The sequence below is a fragment of the Protopterus annectens genome, chromosome 1.part1, assembly GCF_019279795.1.
Source record: "Protopterus annectens isolate FY-2018-M chromosome 1.part1, PAN1.0, whole genome shotgun sequence".
Taxonomy (NCBI): domain Eukaryota; kingdom Metazoa; phylum Chordata; order Ceratodontiformes; family Protopteridae; genus Protopterus; species Protopterus annectens.
The window spans coordinates 337,514,197-337,535,312 of NC_056726.1; the positions used below are offsets into that span (position 1 = coordinate 337,514,197).

General features: G+C 37.5%; 1 protein-coding gene across 2 annotated transcripts in view; it reads left to right on the plus strand.

Moving 5' to 3' along the window:
- CCDC68 (coiled-coil domain containing 68) overlaps positions 1-21,116 on the plus strand; it is a 1,130,692-nt gene that overhangs the window by 450,757 nt on the left and 658,819 nt on the right. For both annotated transcript variants that reach the window (XM_044075050.1, XM_044075059.1), the window contains one exon: positions 19,147-19,302. In XM_044075050.1, coding sequence (XP_043930985.1) covers positions 19,147-19,302 — 156 coding nt within the window. The remainder of the gene's footprint in view (positions 1-19,146; positions 19,303-21,116) is intronic.

Genomic DNA, 21,116 nt, shown 5'->3' on the forward strand with positions numbered 1-21,116 from the left:
GCCTCCGTTCTGCATGTACCTTGCCAAGCACATGCAGCAGTTGGAGAGACCAGAGAGGTTTCTAACCAGGACAATATTGGGTCTCAAACACTTATCCTATACAGATAGGCTAAAAGCTCTGTCCCTCTACTCAGTCTCATAAAGACTGCTCAGAGGTGACCTGTGTCTGGCATACAAGGCTGTCTCAGACCCAGCCTTGATGGAGTTGCTGCATATCTGTAAGTCAAACTCCACTTGTGCAACCCACATGCAAGGCCTCAACCTGGTCCGTGGCATTAATAGAACTTGCTGGTGGGATAGATTTGTGTCGCAAAGACTCACCATCTGTGGAATAGACTCCCTCTTCATGTCAAGCAGAGTACCTCACTAGCCCTCTTTAAGAGGAACCTGGATGACTGCATGGGAAACAGAAAATACACCCCTGGGATTCCACCTATGTCCCTGGTAAACAGGGAAAGCAGGTGCTGACTTTGTGGGAACATGGGTAAAATTCTTGGCTAGGCTTATAAGGGCCTCCAGGCCAACAGCCTAGTATCATCCTGTGAACCTATGAACCTCTGAACCTCTGAACCTATGTGTTTTCTGTTTTTTTAATCAACATTTCTAAAAATGTATCTTTAAATAATGGGTTTTGGGACTCTTTGATTAGCTCTTTGGTGAAACAAAATTTGAATATTTTTGGCTACAAAGCATAGTTATGTGATAAGTATTAGCTAAGTATAACAGTTAACTTGTTTTAGCTTTATTTTGTGGTGACCGGCATTGTGCACCATAACAGGTAGAGAACACAGAGCAAATTCCTTATTGTTTACTGCTGCAAACGCTTATTGTGTATACCTCTTTGCAACCCTGTTTCTAACTAATATAGATAAAAAAGTTCTTATCAAAATTTAGATTATCTCTTTTAACCTGCTAAATATGGCATCAGGCTTCTCTTCTCTGACCTTATCTTTCAAATGTCTCTAATGTCCATTAAATCTAAGTTTCAGTCATATCTCCTATCTTGAATTTTCAGTAGAAATCTTATACGTTATATATTTCAAAAGTTTTACAATGTTAGAAGAAGTGACTACAGCATCAAGCATCAAGTAACTTCAAGCAGCTAGATGGTGAACCCATTCAATGTTTTGTCTTTCTGCCTTTTCTTTTAGTTTCTGATAGTGTTTTTCTCTTTTTATTGTTCACTTTTTTTGCTAGTACTAAGGTAATTGTTCATCTGAAAGTAGGTTCTGGCAGTTATTTGGCTTTCTGATTTTCTTTTCAATTTATTTTGTGGTAGAGTTCTTCATTTTCCCCCTGATAGCACTGAGGTAACTGTTTATTTTCTAGAAAGTGCTAGTAGTGTTTCCTGGCATTCTGTCTTTTCTTTTAATTTCTGGTAGCGTTTTTCTAACTTTCTGCTTCTGCTTGCATTGAAGTATAATGCGTATGTAGTTACTATCTTATCTAGCTTGGCACTGTCAATTTTATTTTAATTGTATTCTGCCTGACACTGTTGATATTGGATAACTTAAAATATTTTGTTTGTACTGCATGTACTGGAGCTTTTCTCCCCATGTTTCTGCTGAAAAGGGGCCGTTTTGCCCAGCTGGAATTCCCTAGTCAACAAATGTACAATAAATACAATAATTACTTATCCGTTATTAGGTGCCAGACATGTTGTTTGGTTTTCTATATTTGTTTTTTTTTATTGTGGTAGAGTGCTGTGCTTTTTAACGTCTGCTTCCATTGAGGTAAGTATGTGTCTGGTAATCAGTGTTAGCAATGTTATTTGGATTTTTTTTTGTTTTACTTCACGGTAGAATTCTTTACTTTCTCTTTTTGCTTGCACCGAGGTAACTGTTTGTCTCATTTGAGTTACATTTGTAAAACAGTGCTGTGGAGTTTGCATTTACCTGAGTCATAGTAAGGACTTCAATGTTTTCATTTTATTTTCTATTACTTTGTGTGCTCTCATCTATATTTTTCATATGTGGTAAACACGTTTTTTTTTTTTTCTTTTTGTCTGCTGATCTGTGGTGATTGACAGGTGCTTCATCTATCAGGAAGGAAGCACACACATTTAAGTAGTGCCATTCAATGAGCAGTTTATTTGAATTATTTCAGTTATATTTTGAAAACAGCGCTGTGGATTCTGTTTTACTTGAGTCCTTGTAAGGACTTCAGGGTATTTTTTTTTCTTTTAATTTATGTGCTCTCCCTAACTTTCTCAAGTAGTGGGGAAAATATGTTTTTTTTTATTCTGCCTGATGATCTGTGGTGATTGATAGGTCATTTTATTTATTTTATTTATTTATTTATTATTTATTTTACATTTGTTGACCGGGCTAGTCTAGCTGGATATATGTCCATTTTCAGTAGAGGCCCAGGGAGAAAAGCTGCAATATTAATTACAAAATTACAAAACAAGTATTATTGTGACAAACATATTATTAATTACAATGAAATTTAACATAAAAATTGATAAAAAATGCTTTGAGGTGAAAAGGGAAAGGTATTAGAGATATGAGGAAGAAAAAGACTAGAGAAGAAGTGAGAAAGAAATAAGAAAAAGAAAAGAGGAGAGGGTTAGTCTGGGTTAGTACAGGAGCAGATCCAGTGTTTATTGAGATAAAGTTTTAGATTCCTTTTAAAGAGAGGGAGTGATGTGAGAGATGAGATCTCAGATGGAAGCTTATTCCATATTTTTCCAACGCATTGGAGAATAAGCAGTCACCTGCTAAATTGTTAGTTTTAGTAGTATGGATCAGAGGTTTGTTAGAAGAGCGCAGGTGTCTCAGGTTAGTGTAAGGTTTAATGAGACTGGTAAGTACTGGGGTTTTGCTAGGTTGGTATAGGGTCTTGTGCACTATAGTAAGCTGTTGGAGTTTGAGTAGATTGGGGAGTTCGAGCCATCCTAGTTCTTTTAGGTTCAGGCAGTGATGGGTCCTGAAAGTAGATGCTGTAGCAAATCTAGCAATGTTATTATAGGATGTTACTAGTTTATTGAGGTTATTTTTTGAGAGATTGGTGAATATTGGTAAGGCATAGAGTAGGGTAGAGATTAGGTGGGTTCTAGCTATTGTGGTCCTTGCTAGTGGAGTGAAAAAGGGTTTGATTCTATATAGTGATCCTATTTTTTGTTAACTGATTTTATAGTATTGTTAATGTGAGAATCAAAGTTGAGATTATTGTCTATAGTTATTCCTAATAGCTTAGTGGTAAGATCAGGCGAGATAACTGTACCGTTGTTGGAAGTGAGAGTGAAGTGTAAAGGAATGGACTTTCGGGTAGGTGAGAAAAGTAGTAGTTTAGTTTTCTTAGGGTTAAGTTGCAGGCACCGTTGAGAGAACCATTGTTCTACAGTGTTAAAGGCGTTTTGGGTAATAGACTGGAGTTCAGTTTGAGAGGTGGCTGTTCAGATTATTGTGGAGTCATCTGCGTATTGAATGCAGGTGGTGTTAGGGATAGCTGTTTGCAGGTCACTGATAAAGATGGAAAATAGAAGGGGGCCTAGGACAGAGCCTTGAGGAACCCCTACAGAGATAGGAAGGTGATCAGATAGTAAGTTTTTCCAGATAACTGCCTGTTGACGGTTATTTAAGTATGATGTGAACCAAGTAATAGAAGGAGCATCAAGTGAGAGAGAAGTAAGAATGTGCAGAAGAAGTTGGTGGTTAACCATGTCGAAAGCTTTAGACAAGTCAATAAAGACTGCAGATGATAGAATATTTTTATTGCGGTTAAAGTTAATGGATTTAGTAAAGGAGAGCAATGCAGTGGTGGTGCTAAGGGAAGGTCCAAATCCATGCTGACAAGAAGCAAGTAGGCTGTTTTGGAGAAGGTGGTTAAGTAGTTGTTTATGTATGCATTTTTCCAATATTTTAGCAAGAGGGGATAGGAGTGCTATAGGACGATAGTTAGAGAAGTCATTGGAGTTCCCACCTTTGTGGAGTGGAATAATATGAGATATTTTCCAGATAGAGGGAACAGTTCCTTCTGTAATAGATCTGTTTAAGAGTATAGAGATGGGATAGGCTATAGCTTTGGCAGCTATTTGAAGGAACTCTGCAGGGAATCTGTCTGCAGAAGGGGTGGTAAGTTTTAGTTTATTAAGGAGTGAGAAGATAAAGGAGGTAGGAATAGGTTCAAAATGAAAAGCAGGAGGTGGAGTAGAAGAAGATGTGGGCAGGTATGAGGTGTGAGGAGATAGGTGACTAGCCAATGTTTGGATAGCATTTGTGAAGAAAGATTTAAAGGCATTAGCTGTTTATGAGGGATTGTCAGGGTTGGAGCCTAGTGGGTTGGGTGTGACAGATTGGCCTGGGGAAAGAAGATTATTAATACTTGTCCAGAATTGTTTAGGTTGCTTGTTAAAGGTTTGTTGAGTTAGGAGAAAATAGTTCTTTTTGTCTGTCAGAATGGCATTTTTTGTACTGTTTCTAAGTTCTTTGAAGGTTTGGTGGTCAGTCAGATTTTTAGTAGTGTGCCATTTTGCCCAGAATTTGTTTCTAAGAGTGATTTGTTTGCCTGGTTTCATTGGAGAGCCAGGGGGCTGGTTTAGCTTTGGTTCTAATAGTATGTAGAGGTGCATGATGGTCTAGAATGGATAGGAATGTGGAATTGAAGTGTTCTACTGCTTCGTTAAGGGGAAGAAGGTTTAGTAGAGACCAGCTACATTGTTTTAGTTCAGCTAGAAAGAGTTTGGAGTTAAATTGCTTTTTTTGAGCGTAATGTTAGGACAGTATTAGGAAGAGTTAGGTTTGTTCTATGTCTAATAATGTAAGTTAGTGAATGGTCACTTAGATCATCCAGAAGGGTACCAGATGTATAGGTTTGGTGGGGGTTATTTGTAAGTATCCAGTCTAAGGTAGTTTCATGGATATTGATTTTATTAGTTCTGGTAGGGCTGTTGATAAGTTGTGAGAAGCCATATAAGTTTATATGGGAGGTGGGGTTTATACTTTTACAGGTATTCCAATCAATGTTTACGCCACCTAGGATAATTGTTTCTTGTGGGAGGTTGGAGGAGAGCCAGTTAAGGATATTTTCTAGTGTAATAATGTTATTTCCTGGGGGAAGGTATGTACAAATAATATTTATTGCTTTACTTTTGTTGAGTGGAAGCTTTAAGCAGATAATTTTGGTATTATTGTCAAGGGGTAGGTTGGGATGTATAGTACTGATTTGAAGGTTAGCTTTATATAAGATAGCAACTCCTCCTCCCTTTTTGACTGGGCAGTCATGTCTTATAATATTATATCCGGGTGGGGTAATTTCATTGTCTTTAATGTGAGGTTTTAGCCATGTTTCAGATAAGCAAAGAATGTCAAATTGGTGGACATCTAAGAGGGCATGAACTTGAGCAATTTTGTTACATATACTACGAATGTTAACATGAGCAACTGAGAGTGTGTTGCCAGGTTTGGTAGTTAAGAGGGTACCAGTTATATCTTGGTAAGTGTTTCCTGTAGAATAGTTATGGTGAGGGCCAGGGTTAGGATGAATGTTACCATCCAATAGAGCATGGACAAGTAATAATTGTTTAGTCTGGAGAGGTTTATAGAGGCAGACTAGTGATTTTTTAGTTTTGAGGTTGTAAGGACCTATCAGGAAGGAAGCAACTGCATTTAGCAGCACCACTGAATGAATAGTTCATTTGAGTTATATTTGTAAAACAGTTTTGGGAATTTTACATTTACCTGAGTCATTGTAAGGGCTTCAGGATATTTATTTTGTTTTTTATTCATTTGTGTCCTTCCCTGTCTTTTTCAAGATGTGGGGAATACATACTTTTTCTGCCTGGTGATCTGTGGTGATTGACAGGTGTTTTACCTATCAGAAAGGTTCAGCTGCATTTACTGAGTGCTAAGTGTTTGAATTTGATTTAATAGAGAGCACCTCTGTACACATCTTGCTTATTTTAATACAAGGTTGGGCTTTTATGGGTTCTTAAAATGGACTCTTTAAATACTTCTGTATTTGAAGACCTGATTAGAAATCAATATTTACTTGAATGTGGAAATCGTGTTGTATGTCTAAATATATATTTATAAGGAGTATTGTTTTGGCTGTGTCAGATTTATGGAACATTGTAATATTATTAAAAATAAGGATTTGAAAACAAACTTAAATTGTAAATGCCCACATGTGAATGCTTTTACCTCTGTGCAACAATTTCCACTAGAATGGTTAGAGTATGTGAAAATACCAAAACACAGGCTTAGATAATAAATCAGTTCCATTTGTGACTAATACTGATATTCAAAAAGAGCCATTTTAGCTCAACAGGAAAAACTAAATCGAAAGACCAGGAAAAAAAGAAAAATTTGAAGAAGAGGTAGAGTTTATAGAGACAGCAAATTGGACAGTATCATTACAGATAGTACTACATATGGAAGTGATACTGAGAAACCTTACTTTTCATCCAAGCCTAATAAGTTATGTAGGAGTAATAAAGCAACTAGTCAAGTAGTAAGGATGCCAGCATACTATGCTTATAACAGCAACTTAGTTACAGATACAGTGAGGAAGTACTGGCTGATTCTAATGCAAGACTCAGAGATTAGAACATTAATAGGTGAGACATCAAAATTTTGTTTAAAAACAAAAACTCCTTGAAAAGAATGCTTTGTTACTCACAAGGATTAAAGGAAAATAAGGAAATCTTAATAGACACGCTACTACGCACAAAGTGTAATCAATGTCAATTTATTGAACAGAGTAGCAATTTTATTCATCCTGACACACATCAAACATATACATTTAAAGTAGAGGCCAACTGTAATAGTATAAATGTTATATATTTAGCAGTTTGTCTAGTATGTTATTCGTTTTATGTGGGAAAGACAAATAGGGAACTTAGATTCCATATTCGTGAGCATCTTTTGCACATTAAGAAAGGTACACCCACAAATGCTCTAGCCAAGAATGTAACTCAAAAAGGACAGTCACATTTATTTAAATCCCAAGTAATGGAACAGGTTTCATCTAGTGAAAGAGGTGGTGACTTGATAAATAATACAGAAACCTCTGAAACTAAATGGATAATTAGGCTGAGGGCTGATAGAGGTAGAGGTCTTAATGAAAGGATACCTATGAAGCCCATTTTGAAGAATAGGCCCCTTTTTAAATGAAATATTAGAATGAATATGTTTGGATATATTTTTATATGAGACTTAGTATATGAGATGTCTGTATTAATGTTTTTATTAGTTTTCATTATTTGTTATGGTGAAAGTTTTAACCATGATGTTTAAAATATGCATTTAGAAGTATATATAATGAGGATATATGCTGATTGTAGTCTTTGACCGAACAATTGCTTACAAATTGATTAATTGTAAAGCATATTTATATGGTACCACAGTTATACATTTTTATGGTCTGATGAAGTGGTGTGATACAACCATGAAAGCGCTAACCTTGTTTTATCTGAGTTCTATGGAAGATTAAAGCTGGTTTTACTTCATCTTGGATGGACTGAGATTCATTTTGAATGGATTGAGATTTATTTGCCTATGGTTGAAGTATTGGTCTTCTTGCTGTGTAATATTTGCTAGTTATCCATATGTTTGCTGTTTAGTGTGTAGGTCAGAGATTAAAAACCGAGTAAAGTAATCCTAGCCCGTTGGTCATCTTCATGTTCTCTGACACTGCCCCTGCAATTTGTACAACCTGGGTTCTGCCTTTTAGCTGTTTGCTGTCTGTTTTGCCATATAAGGCTATATTTGTAATGCACTTAGTTTAGACTAGTTAAGACTAGTTTAGGATGGCACAGTGGTGGAGCAGTAACGTTGTCGCCTCACAGCAAGAGGCTTTCCGGTTCGATTCTCGGCTGGGATACCTTCTTTGTGGAGTCTGCATGTCCTCCCTGCATTCATGTGGGTTTCCTCCAGGTGCTCCGATTTTCTCCCATGTTACAAAGACATGCATCTTGAGCATTTCTCCCCGGGCCTCCTCTGAAAATTGGCTTCATTCCAAGTCGGACTTTCCCGGTTAACAAATGATAAATAAATAAAATTAATTATGATAGCATGAGGGATGGTGTCAAATGCCTTGGCCAGATCAAGGTAAGCTGTGTATACAGTGTGACCACTGGGAATAGCTTGTGTTACCAGGTTCATTAGAAGGAATTTATATTTTATAAAATCAAATTGCTGTGCCACTAGCCATGTGAGATTTTTAATGGTGATGTTAATCAAGTGTGTTATAATGTGTTCCATGGCCTTTCAAATGAGACTTGTCAGACTGATGGGCCTGTAGTTTATGGAGTGCATCATCAGTGTTGTACACTATACTTCCAGGGCAGAGCCTGAAGCCAGGCTTAGGTTAAATAGCTTATGCAACATTTCCACCAGGGTATGTATGCTGCTATTTATCAAACATCTGGGTATATTCTCTCATCTCATGGAGGAAGTGTTCTTAGTCTTGGACAGAACTTTCAGTAAAAGCTCTTTAGTGATAATAAGGGGTTTGAGAACTACAGGATCATAGATCTTTGTATATTCATTTCCAGAAATTTGCACTAAATTTATTCACTAGGGTATTGGCAGTGTGCATTGGATCTGAGTAGGTTTTATTATTAACTATGAATTCTGTTCATTGTGTCTTAGTTTTCTAGCATAAATAAATAAGGATATGTAATTCTTCCAAAATAGAAGAGGTCTACAAGCAGAAGATGTGTCCAAAAACAAATTATAAAAGTAGACACATAGTGTCGGACATGGGCCACATACCACAATGCTAAAATAAAACCTTTATTGATTATTCCACATTAAGAATATTTCATCGGACATTACAATGTCATCAAAACCACAATACAAATAAAAAATAATTCAGACTATAAAACATGAAATCTGATTTTATTGAAAGTGGATATCCCTTAGATTAAATAGTTCATGTATTAGGAGAAGTGGGTGAGTTTAGAACCACTACAGCAGCCCTCTCTTTGGTGATAAAGGAGACATAATGAATGTCAGGAGAACTTTGAATAATGACAATAAGTTACATTTTTAACTACCTACACTAATGATAGTAATATTATTTGTACTATAATCAAAAAACATTGACACAGTTTAACTGTAAGTGAGGAGTTTAAAGATCTAATAACAAATATGCCTGATTTTACTTTTAGAAATGGTGAGTATTTCAAACAAAGGCTGTTTTATAAGAATTTCTATGAACATAAATAGAAGCATATAGGTTCTGAAGTCACTTTCACATCCTATAATTGTAGTTATTATTCATGTATTATTAAAAATTATATGTCTACACCCAACAAGAGTCATATATATATATATATATATATATATATATGTCATTAATTAATACATGATTTGTCATACTACTGACTTAGTCTATATAGTTCTTTGTCAAGGATGCCAGTTATTTTGTGTAGAAAAGGCCAACAGGAAATTTAAAGGAAGAATCTCTGATCATAGTTATGGCATTATGAAGGGTGATTTGACTAATGCACTGGCTAAACAAAGAGCAGAAATGGGTGATGGACATGTTTTTAAATTTAAGGGCTTGTAAAACTTGAAGATGAATTAAGGGGGTGATATTTGTAATCTGGCAGAACAAGTAGAGATGGGTTAGATAATTAGATTGAATGCAACAAAAATACCAGGGCTCAACACCAACGTTAACATCGCTCCATACTTGAAAGGGAGGAACTTGAGAAGATGAATTTTTAGATTTGTTTCAATTTCATTTGCCGACCCAGGCACATGACTGAATGATTTATATATATATATATATATATATATATATATATATATATATATATATATATATAGTTGTTTTGGTGACCCTATAAAGTCTGATGAAGGATTTTGTAATACCAAAGTGAGAATATTCAATAAAGCCCTTGTTTTAGCATTGTAGTATGGGGTGCATGTCCAATACTGTGATTACGATATGTAATTGTTCTTAGCTTCAGATGCCAACTTGAGTTCATGGGCTGTCTTAGGAGAGCTACTAGTCTTTTTAAAATGTTTTATTTATTTGTTTATTTTGTATTTATTTGTATTAAATTTTAATACAGGAAACAGTACAACAATTAATTAACAATCACATATTAGCAACCTTCAAAATTTAACATAACATCAGTAAATAAATGTATATTTCACAAATTAAACATTGAATACCCCCTTCCTCCTTCTTATACTTCCAAACATAAAGAAAAAAGGAACAAGCTTTAAGGCTCCTGAATGCATATAATTCTGTGGTAAGTCCTTATATTGTTCTTCTCTGTGTTGCTCCTTTTCCATACCATAGGTGTATAGGTTCATAGGTAAGTACTAGACTAGCTGCTGTTGCAGGTCATTTCAAGCCTAGACAGTTTCCTTTTCTGTGCTTAAAATAACCTTTTCCATTTAGTTATAGATTAGCCTTACCCATCCCATGGTCAATAATTATATTTTACCTTTAATGAGAATAACTGGGACCATACCATAAATACTATGAGAGGACCCACACATGGGATAAATCATTTAGGAGTTGCCTCTGTCCATTATTAAGAGAGGAGAGAGTCTTCCATTCATAGATCTAAGTTATACTTAAATAGGGACAGGGCGGAACTTTGTTTTGTGTAGATGGGGAGTCTGTTTCGCAGCAGTAGTACCCCTATGAGATATACCTGTCTCTTCAAACCATTCTGTTGATGTTACAGAAGAGGTTTAGATCCCTTGACCAACTATTTCTGATGACATTTGACTTGTTGATGTGCAGTAAATGCATCAGTAAGGGGTCAAAGAATGCCTTGTATGACAGAAACAGGTCACCTGTTTGTAAGATATCGAGTATAGTGACAAGGCTTTGAGTTTGTCCATGTAGGACATGTTGTTTAGGCCTTGTATCTTTTTAGTAATGTGTCTTCTTTCTTTGCCTTAGCTATAAAACTTCTCAATGAACTACCTATGAATAATGCCAACATTTTCTCAGAATCTAGCCATCCATATTCCTCTCCAACCAATCCAAATAAACAAAATTCTTAGCAATTTGGTACTATTTCCATGAAAACATCCTCTCACTCATGAATGACACTTTTCCATCAAATTTTAACCTTGTCACATTCCCAGAACATGTGAATTTCACCTACCTCTGGATCCTCACATCACCAACACTTAACCTCACTAACTTTCCAACCTTTCAACAATTGTAAAGTGGTAACCTAAACCATAAAACAACTAAAATTCAGAAAGCCCAAGCTGTCAAAACTTCAAACTAACTAATAAACCCACGAACCAAGATAACTGGACAGGTAGTGTTACTTGAGTGCTTTTTTGGTATTGACAGAAATTCTTCAGGATGCAATAACAACCAAACCACCATCTTAAATAACTGAGGAAACTCAATCTCCTATTTATGAATCCACCTAAAATGGTGATCCTGTATCACAGGTAGCAAATATTCTAAAAAAAACTTCTTTTCCACTAATATACATAAAAAATCTCTCTCTCTTTCTTGATCTCAGGTTTTCATAACTAAACTAAATAACAGCCCTGCCTAGTACATCTACCTTTTCTAATCTCTGGTATAAATGGCCATTTACCACTATTTGAGCTCTGGGATTCCTATATAAGGCCCACCTCCCAATCCTGAAACTTCTGGCCCAATCCCAACCCTTCCAGATCCTGAAATAAAAATGTCTACTCCTTTAAACCAAAAGTTTTTTTGATGTAGAAAAAACACTACACCTGCTCTACTGTATTTTTTTTTCTGCCTGACCAACTAGAATCCTCAATAACCACAAATTAGATTCCATTATATGCCCCTTAACAAAGCCCCTCTGATTCTTTGTCACTAATAGATTCATAGGTCCATAGGTGGGTACTAGGGTATCGGTCCAAGGGCCTAAGTAAGCCTAGCCAACATAGTTTCCTGGCTTATGCCACCCAAGAAAGTTATTTTCCTGTTCCCCTGTCTAGCAGAGCCACAGAAGTGATCCCTGTGGTGTATTTCCTATCTCCCATCTACTTATCAAGATTTTTCTTGAAGAGTGCTAATGAGGAACTTTGCTTGACAAAGATGGGTAGCTTGTACCAGAGTATGTCTCTGGGACATGAATCTATCCCTCCAGCATGTCCTGTTTATTGTGGTGACAAGGTTTAGGTCCCTAGAGCATGTAGCTTGGAGGGATTGGGATTTCATTAGGTGTATCATGTCCAGCAGCTCTGGGTTTGACATAGCTTTATATGTTAGGCAGAGATCACCTCGGAGTAGGCGATATGCTACGGAGTAAAGCTGGAGTTTTTTGAGATGGTCAGTGTAGGGCATCTGTTTGATGCCAGTAATCCTTTGTGAGGTACTTCTGTGGCCTTTCCAACTACTGCAAATGTCTTGTGAGGTACATTTCAAAAGGGGTGCTGTACTCTATAATGGGTCTAATGAGGGTCTAATGAGTGTCGAGTAGAGGGGAACAATGACCTCTTTTTTCCTGGATGAGAAACCTTTTGTGATGAGGTGTGCCACGTAGAAGGATTTCCTGACTACTCTGGTGACGTGATTATCAAAGGAGAGACTACTGTCCTCCTGGGTCCCCAGGTCTCTTATCACACATTTGGCTTTGAGTAGACTGCCGCCTATGTGGTAGTTCATGGGTACAGAGTTTCTACCAAAGGGGATGACAATGCACTTTCTGGCATTGAGCTTGAGGCCATGGCTCTGTCACCAGGCATCTGTCTCAGCGAGGCCCTTCTGTAGGATGCCCACATCATTTGGGGACTCAACTATGGCTCCTAGTTTGCAGTCATCTGCGAATTTCATTAGCCAAAGGCCTTCTGTGTTAGCCTGTACTTCAGAGAAGTAGATACCAAACAGGAGAGGTCCCAGGACTGAATTCTGTGGTACTCCACTTGTCACTGGTTTGAAGTCAGATTTGGAGTTTGCAACTTTTACAGTGTGGGTTCTGTCAGTGAGCCAATTTGCAACCCATCTTGTGATGTAGGGATTTATACCTAGTTTAGTGAGTTCAGCTATCATTCCAGAATGGGGGATGGTGTTGAAAGCCTTGTCGAGGTCAGGATATCCTGTGTGAACCACCTTACCCTCGTCTCCAGCTTTGGTGACTGCCTCAAAGAAGTTGACCAGGTTCAGGAAGTATGATCTGCCTTTCACAAACCCGAACTGGGTGGGGTCCAGAGTTTGGAGGTTACCAATGTCTTTGTTTATGAGACCAGGCTCGTCAGCTAATAGGGCAATAGTTCCTGGGATCAGTGGTGGCTCCCCCTTTGTGAAGTGGGATGATAGCTGCTGTGTGCCATTCAGTGGGCACAAAGCCTGTTGGGAGACTATGATTGAACATTGTGCTTGGCAAATATTCAGTGTGCACAAAGCCTGATGTGAGACTATGATTGAACATGGTGCTTGGCAAATATTGGTGAATCCTCTTGGCCAAGATGCTAGCCAGAATCTGCATCTACATTGATCAAAAAAATTGGTCTATAGTTCCCTGGCAGGATATGATTTCCTGTCTTATGTAATAATACCACCAGGATTTGGTGAATGAATCCAGTAAAACTCCCACTCTGACCCATCATTAAGCACCTGAGCCAGTATTGGTGCAAATATGTTCTTAAAAATTGTATAAAACTCTGCTGTGGGCCCATCAAATCCTGGTGATTTCCTCAATTTCAATTTATCTATTGCATCCCTAACTTCAGAAACTTAAATATCTTCATCTAATAAGGTGGCCTCCATTGCTGTTAGCTTCTCCCCTTTCCAAACAAATAGCATCCCCTCCTCTGTACCATATCTGAAGTTCTCTTTGTGATGAATATAACTTATTGAAGAATCCTCAAAAAAATATCCGTTATATCATAAACCAATACCCCCCATCATTATCCTGCATCCTAACCACCACTGACTTCAACTGCCTATCTTTAACCCAAGCTATTAACAATGTTGCCAATTTATCACCCATACACCATTAAAATCTTGTACACTGAGCAGCCTTTGCTAAGAGTTGCAGATCCCAATTCAGCTATACTCAATTATATTTTTTCCATCCACATTCTCATTTGTCCTGTTAAACAATGGTCCACTTCCATCATTTTATCACTCTGTCTATAATACTCTCAAGTCCTTTTCCCAGTTCTTAATCAGTTTTACTCCTCTCATCTCCAATAGCTTTCATCTCCATAAAATGACCTTTAAAAGCACATTTCAAAGCATTTCACCATTTTTATAAGCTAACATTAGCTCCCTCCTCAAAATCATTAACCTCCACAAATTCCATTCCCTTTAATCAGTCCCGCTCTCCTTTCCTCTGAGGCTGTGCATAATCCTGACTTCCATCTCCATTTTCTTCTACAAACCTTCTCCCATTCAGTATTTGCTGTTAAAACAAGCACATGAATGATTTGATTAACACTGTTCTTCTAATTCAACACTACCTATGCCACTTCGACTCTTCTCATCTAGTCTGCATTTCCTCACTTCTTGAAAAAGCATAAACTAAAAACTTCCTGTGTCCAGTGTCATATATCAGTCCAACCCTCCTACATCATCCTTTGTGTTACCACCTTCAATGCCTGCATACCTTGCTCTCTGCAGCTGAATTTCCATTTCCCAGTTGACAACCAAATAAAAATATCCACTGATGATCTCTTTGTCACAAAATGCATAGACTCTAGCCAACAATCATAAAACATAATATTTAAAATACCCAGACAGTCATTACTGGGGCCATAAATTGTCCCCAAGTACCAGTCTTGATCTTTGATACCTAACCCTACAATTGCATATCTGCTTTCCCTGTCTTTAACTTCTCTATTGTTCCCAGCCTTTTCTAACCATAACAATGACCCTCACTTTTTCTGTACTGTCACTGCACTACATTCTACCACCTCCCACATCCTTCCACTCCTTCCACTCATTTGTATTGCCTCTTTTCACTTAAGCTTTACTTCGTACAGCATCATAATATCTGCTGAGAGTCTTCCATTGCATGTATCCAAGCCCATTATTTGTATGACAACCCCCTCCATATTCCATGTCTCAATTCTGAACTTAAATTACATCTCTGTTCCCTCTCCCATATTCATATTTCCCTGCCTCAGTCCTTTCCTTCTGCTCCCTCCCTGGGCTGGGTCCCCCCAGACCCTTTGTTGTGTATGAATCTACATCCATAGCCTTGAGGCAAGACATTCTGTAGAGCTGTTGATGTAGTTATACCAGAAGTATACATGGGTGCTCAGGTGCCCTGATGAAAATAGCTTAAAACTAGACACATACCTCTCAACCTGTTAATGCAAAAAAATCTGGACAAAGCTTGACAAAATGAGGGTACAAATAAGGATGTATTTTAAATATTGCTCTTATAAACTTAGAAAGTTGCTAGAGTAACAGAATCTGTTTTAATATACATTTTCTGAAGGATTTGAAATCTGAAACTCAAATGTATGTCATTATTTAGTGACTTCAATCCTGAGATCATCCCAGTGATTTGCCAGGAAAAAAAGAGGAACGGGCCAAAAATATGAGCCAAAAATCTGGACATTCTGCGAAAATCTGTACAGTTGAGAGGTATGACTAGACACTACCTCCCCTGCCTCACTTCCTATTTCTAATAACCAATCTTAAAGGGACCATTGGATTCTAATAATTAAGTTCAAAACCCTTCATTTTTTTCACTTCAGCCCAGATCATTCACATCATGTCCCTTTTCACACAGTTGCCCAGAAAGGATCATCTATGTATAAGCAGGGAAACAAACAATTATTAATAATGCCCCTTCCTTCCACAATAAGCACTATATAAACAGCAACATGTTTAACAAAACATAATAAAAATAAAAAAATAATGAGAATTAAACATTTCAACATGTTATCAGACCATGTGGCTCAGAAACTCCTCCCACTTTAGAATCCATGTAACACTGTATAAACGCCTTCTGTCAGTCACCTGAATGCTATACACTATCTAGTCCACTGAATATTTATTTATTAGCTCTAACAACTTCTGAGCTTATCCTATGCTGGTGAAGCTACTTCAGTCAGCTGATGGGTAATTAAGTCTCCCACAATGATAAGAGTTTTTATTTACAGGGAGTTCATCCATGACATTTAGAAACATGACATGGACTTCTGGAGTCATGGAAGGGGTCCTGTAATTTGAAATGTTGGTTGATTTTGTCTAGTGTGATTTGGAACTTTCTAAATTCTGTCTGTGACTCTTTGGGGGATTTGACTGGAGGTTATACGATCTCTGAAAAGTATGGATATGCAAATGCAGCTGCCATTGGGTATGAGGGTGTGGTAAGCATTAAACTCAGGTATGGAGGTAGTGATTTCTGGGTATTTAAAGCAGATTTCATTGATTACACATATATGTTTGCCTTCCAAACACAAGAGTGCCTCAAGGTTAGGCAACTTGTTTGACTTCTGGCATTGAGCAGAGCCACCTTAATTTGATCTTATTTGATAGTGAAATGTTTGCTACTTTAGAATCTTAATTAACTGCACTTATCCAAAAAAAAATGCATTATGTGGCTAGCAAAGCCATTGAACAACAGTTGGAGACCATACTTTCTAAAGCAATTAGGACTGTCAGACATCCTTTTCCATTTGGAAATATACTGGATTCCCTTAGAATGACACAACTTAGTTTGCCAGTTGTTGAAACCAATCATCTTCTCTTTGTACCTATGCATCAGTCACAGAGAAAAGGGTTATGTTCAGTATCAGGGTCTCACTCACATTTGTATCATGCACAGAAACATCAGATATGCTCCTGTGCACTTCCCTCAGGAATTTTTTCTCCACACATCTGCAACTGCCATGTCATAGTTATATTTCTATAGTACAAAGGGCCTAAGGACACTTCAGATAGTTGAGATTGTGGCACCTGAAATACAACTCACTGCCACCCTGTCTTTTTCAGGCCTAGTGAGTATCTGTTTATCTCACTATGGAGTCACCAATCCTTAAAATATTTTTGTTTGTGGAGTGGTCTGATGTACAGGCCAAGTGAGTGGATAATCTGTTTATCTCACTATGGAGTCACCAATCCCTAAACAACTTTTTGTTTGTGGAGTGATCTGGTGTACAGGCCTAGTGAGTGGATAATTTGTGTATCTCACCATGGAGTCACCAATCCTTAAAATATTTTTATGTGTGGAGTGGTCTGGTGTACCAGAACTGAGACTTGAACTGTGGCTGTTGTTTTGTTTCACTATTTTATCATTCAGTGTTCTGCAGCCAAAGTATGAGGTAAAGTTTCAGTTATCTATGCTTCCACTCTATTGTTGTACAACTTAAGAGTCAGTATATAAGTAAGGTTCATAGGTTCATAGGTTCATACTAGGCTATCTGCCCGAGGGCATTTACAAGCCTAGCCCATAGTTTTGTGGCTTACACCACCCCTTTAGTATGGGGAACTATACCCATTATTTTGCTGTGCCTCTGTTGAGCAGTGACACTGAGGTAATCCCTGGGGTATATCTGCGATCTCCCATCCATTGGTCAAGATTTCTCTTGAACAAGGTTTTATTCCACAGCATAGGGAGTCTTTGGGTGATGAATCTCCCTCTTGTGACTGATCTAGATTTTTGAGGTGAAGCATATTCATCAAATCTGTTGTATGTTAGGCAAAGGTCACCTCTGAGAGCAAGTTGTGCGACTGAATAGAGCTGGAGTTCTTTCAGTCGGGCAGCATAGGACAGATGTTTGAGACCCTTTATCCTTTTGGTGAGGAACTTTTGTGGCCTCTCCAGCTGCTGCAAGTGTCGGGTCAGATACATTCAATCATTGGTCTGATGAGTGATGAGTATAGGGAGACTATGACCTCCCTTGATCTAGATGAGAATCCCTTCATGATAAGGTGGGCAATGTAGAAGGTCTTCCTAACTACTTTAGCTACATGGGTGTCGAATGACAGACTACTATCAACCTGGGTCCCCAGGTCCCTGATAACTTCTTCTGTGCTCAGTGGATTGCCACCTATTTGGTAGCTAGTAACCTTGACTATGCATTTTTGGAATTTAACTTTAGGCCATGGCTCTGGCACCAGTTATCCGTTTCTGTGAGACCCTTCTGAAGGATATCTGTGTCAGATGTGTTTTCTACTATGTTTGCAGTCATCTGCAAACTTTGTCAGCCATAACCCTCCTGTGTTTGCTTGTACTTGGGAAAAGTAGATGCCAAACAAGAGTGGGCCCAGGACTGAGCCCTGTGGTACACCACTTGTGACAGGCTTTGAGTCTGACATGGTGCCAGCAACTCTGACCCTGTGGGTTCTGTCACTCAGCCAGTTTGCAACCCATCTTGTGATGTATGGGTTAACATTTAAGCTGATGAGTTTTTCAATGATACCGGGTATTGTATAGATCGAGGTAGGCTGTATGGACTGCCTTTCCTCATCAATGGCTTTGGTGACTGTTTGAAAAAGTCAACCAAGTTTAGAAGGCATGATCTGCCTTTGACAAAGCCAAACTGGGATGGATCCAAAGTCTGCAAATTCCCTATGTCTTTATTTATGAGGTCCATTATGATCCTCTCCATGGCTTTGCAGATAAGGCTTGTCAAGCTAATGGGCGGTAATTTCCATGTGAAGTGGGACCACAGTTGCAGTGCGCCACTCCTGGGTGATCCAGAGGTAAGACTATGATTAAACAGCTGTCCTAGCTGTGGGTTTAATTGGGACACCATCAGGTCCCATGGATGCTGTGTTTTTTGCTTTGGAGGGTGTGGAAGACCTCACATGGGATACGCTTCCTTTTTGTAGTTTTAATGAAGCTGCACATTTTCACTGTGTAGTGCAGTTTTTTTTAGTATGGGTTCAGTTTCTAAGAAATTAATTTTGCAGGCTTCAATGTTATGATGTAAATCTTGTACTGTAAGGCTGCAGAAACATTTTGTTTGTGGCAAAGCCATAAGTGACAGCTGCACCTTGTAATTTCTTGTCAATTTTCATTCAATTCAACATTTGTACAGCAGCTACCAACCTTAACATCCTGCCAATGATTATATTTTATGTAACATCTACCATATTTTGATGAATACCACTGCTATAAGTGTGGATATTCAGAATCATTTCTACCCAACTATGCCAAGAGTTTTGTGTTTGTTTTCAATGTACTTTACAAGGTATTGTTTAGTAAAACTGTCAGAAATTACTTAACATTTCAAGTTTCATTGAAAGATAATCTTCTTTTGATTTTAGAACATCCAGACCTTCATAAATCCTTCCACAGATGTCATAGGTTGTGAAAATCATGATAACACCAGTCACTGTAATCACAGTGACACAAAAGAAATTAAATCACAGGATCACCAACTCTTGGAAATTCACAAAGAAAACCAGGAGCTAAGAATTAAGGTAGGTTGAGGCAGATATATTTTATCTGGGTTTAAAGGAAAGTACCTGTAGACGTTTTATGTATTCTAAACTATTCCACTACCTATAGTTCATTTTCAAAAGTATTGATTTATTTTCCTGCCATTTGGTTCCTTCTGTTTTGGTGATGGTGATATGCTGTAGATAGCATTAGCATATAGTTATATGAGTAGCTTGTTAAATTCTACTTCTTATTTTCTGCATTATTTTTTGATTAATGCTTACCTTGAAACTGTTTTAAATTCTATCCTCTTAAAATCATGAGAAAGGTACAAGTAAACTATTTTGTATTATTTTTCAAGAATGAATGGATAGAAATAATACCCATAAGAGGACTTCAGTGGCTTACTGTTGCCGCTTATCAGCACATAAGGCAGCAAGTCATGGAGTCCAAAGCCATGTTAAGTTGGTAGGCCATTTAATTGCCACCAGCTTCAACAGGCTTTTATGGGCCTTTAACAACATGAAACCATGTACATTTGTTAATTTATGACCTTTAATATTATACTTCTTGCTTTTCTTTTGTGTCATCAACTACACTACACATTACTATAAGTACATGCAGTGAAACTTATAATTCGAGGGAAAAAGGAAGATATTGCCACATGGCTCACTATGTTTAGATGGCGATTTGAAGGGCATTCATTTTTACATGATTTGGCGAAACAGCCCAGGAATTTTGAAAGTGTAAGTAAAAAACTGTTAATTGTATGTTTTGTTGCCATGGCAACATAAATACATTGCCATGCTGCTGTGCCCTGTCTTGTGACAATGAGGTGAATCGTGTGTCATTCTAATGTATTTTTCCATACCTCAGGCTGATCCATGATGCACCAGTGCCACTAATCTTTTGTTGTGCCACAACCACACAACATACTGATCTATTCTGGGGAGAGAGTCGGAATGTCTTATTCTTTGTTTTTCTTTGTTATGAAACGAGTGAACAAGTAGATGCTTGTTTCACATTTGCATCTTCTTGATGCAAAGTCTGTGAACATATTTACTATTTTTTTTTCCAAAGCATGAAAGCATAAGTCTGCATGCAAGTCAGTATTCCTTTTTTCTGTCTTTTTTTTCAATTAGTTCTGTGTTTAACTGTTGGCAATGGGAAATGGTGAGAGGATGTGTTATCATGTTTTTGTATATTTTATTTTATTTTATTTTATTTTAATTAAGAATCTGTTAGTGTCTGCAATTTTGTTCCTCACAATTAAAATATAAACTCTAAATGTAGCAATAAATAAATAAATAAATAAACTACTTTTGTGGCACTTTATGTAAACAATTGAGATGTTTACTGTCTGTATTTTCTGGTAAACTGCAAGTAGTCCCAGTACAAAATTACATTCAAATCCTTGAATACTGTTTCCATGATTTTTGTTGTTTCCATTGTTTTCACAAAGCTGGGTAGTGTAGAGTTCATACAGAATACATGCTTGTTATATATAAACAAACGTCTGTGTGTACCAGAGGTGGGATCATGTGATGTTATCAGTGGTACTTTAAATGTATGCTTTGTTAAGGAAATTATGTTGTTTATGCCCTGTTTATGCCCCTTTTAATTCACTTTTAGTGATGTTTTATTTCTGTTTTTCTGTTTTAATCTGGTGTATAGTTATATTTTTCTAGCAGTTGAATACTACAAATATGTTGTGGGAAGTTTTTGTTTTTCTCTTTTAGTATTTGCCCTTATTTCACAGTTGTGGAATTATGGAGTATGGGGTTGCAGTAGTTGAACCCCTCCACCCCACTCACATGCATGTGTTGTAAGCAAGGGAGCTTTCTCCTACAAAAAC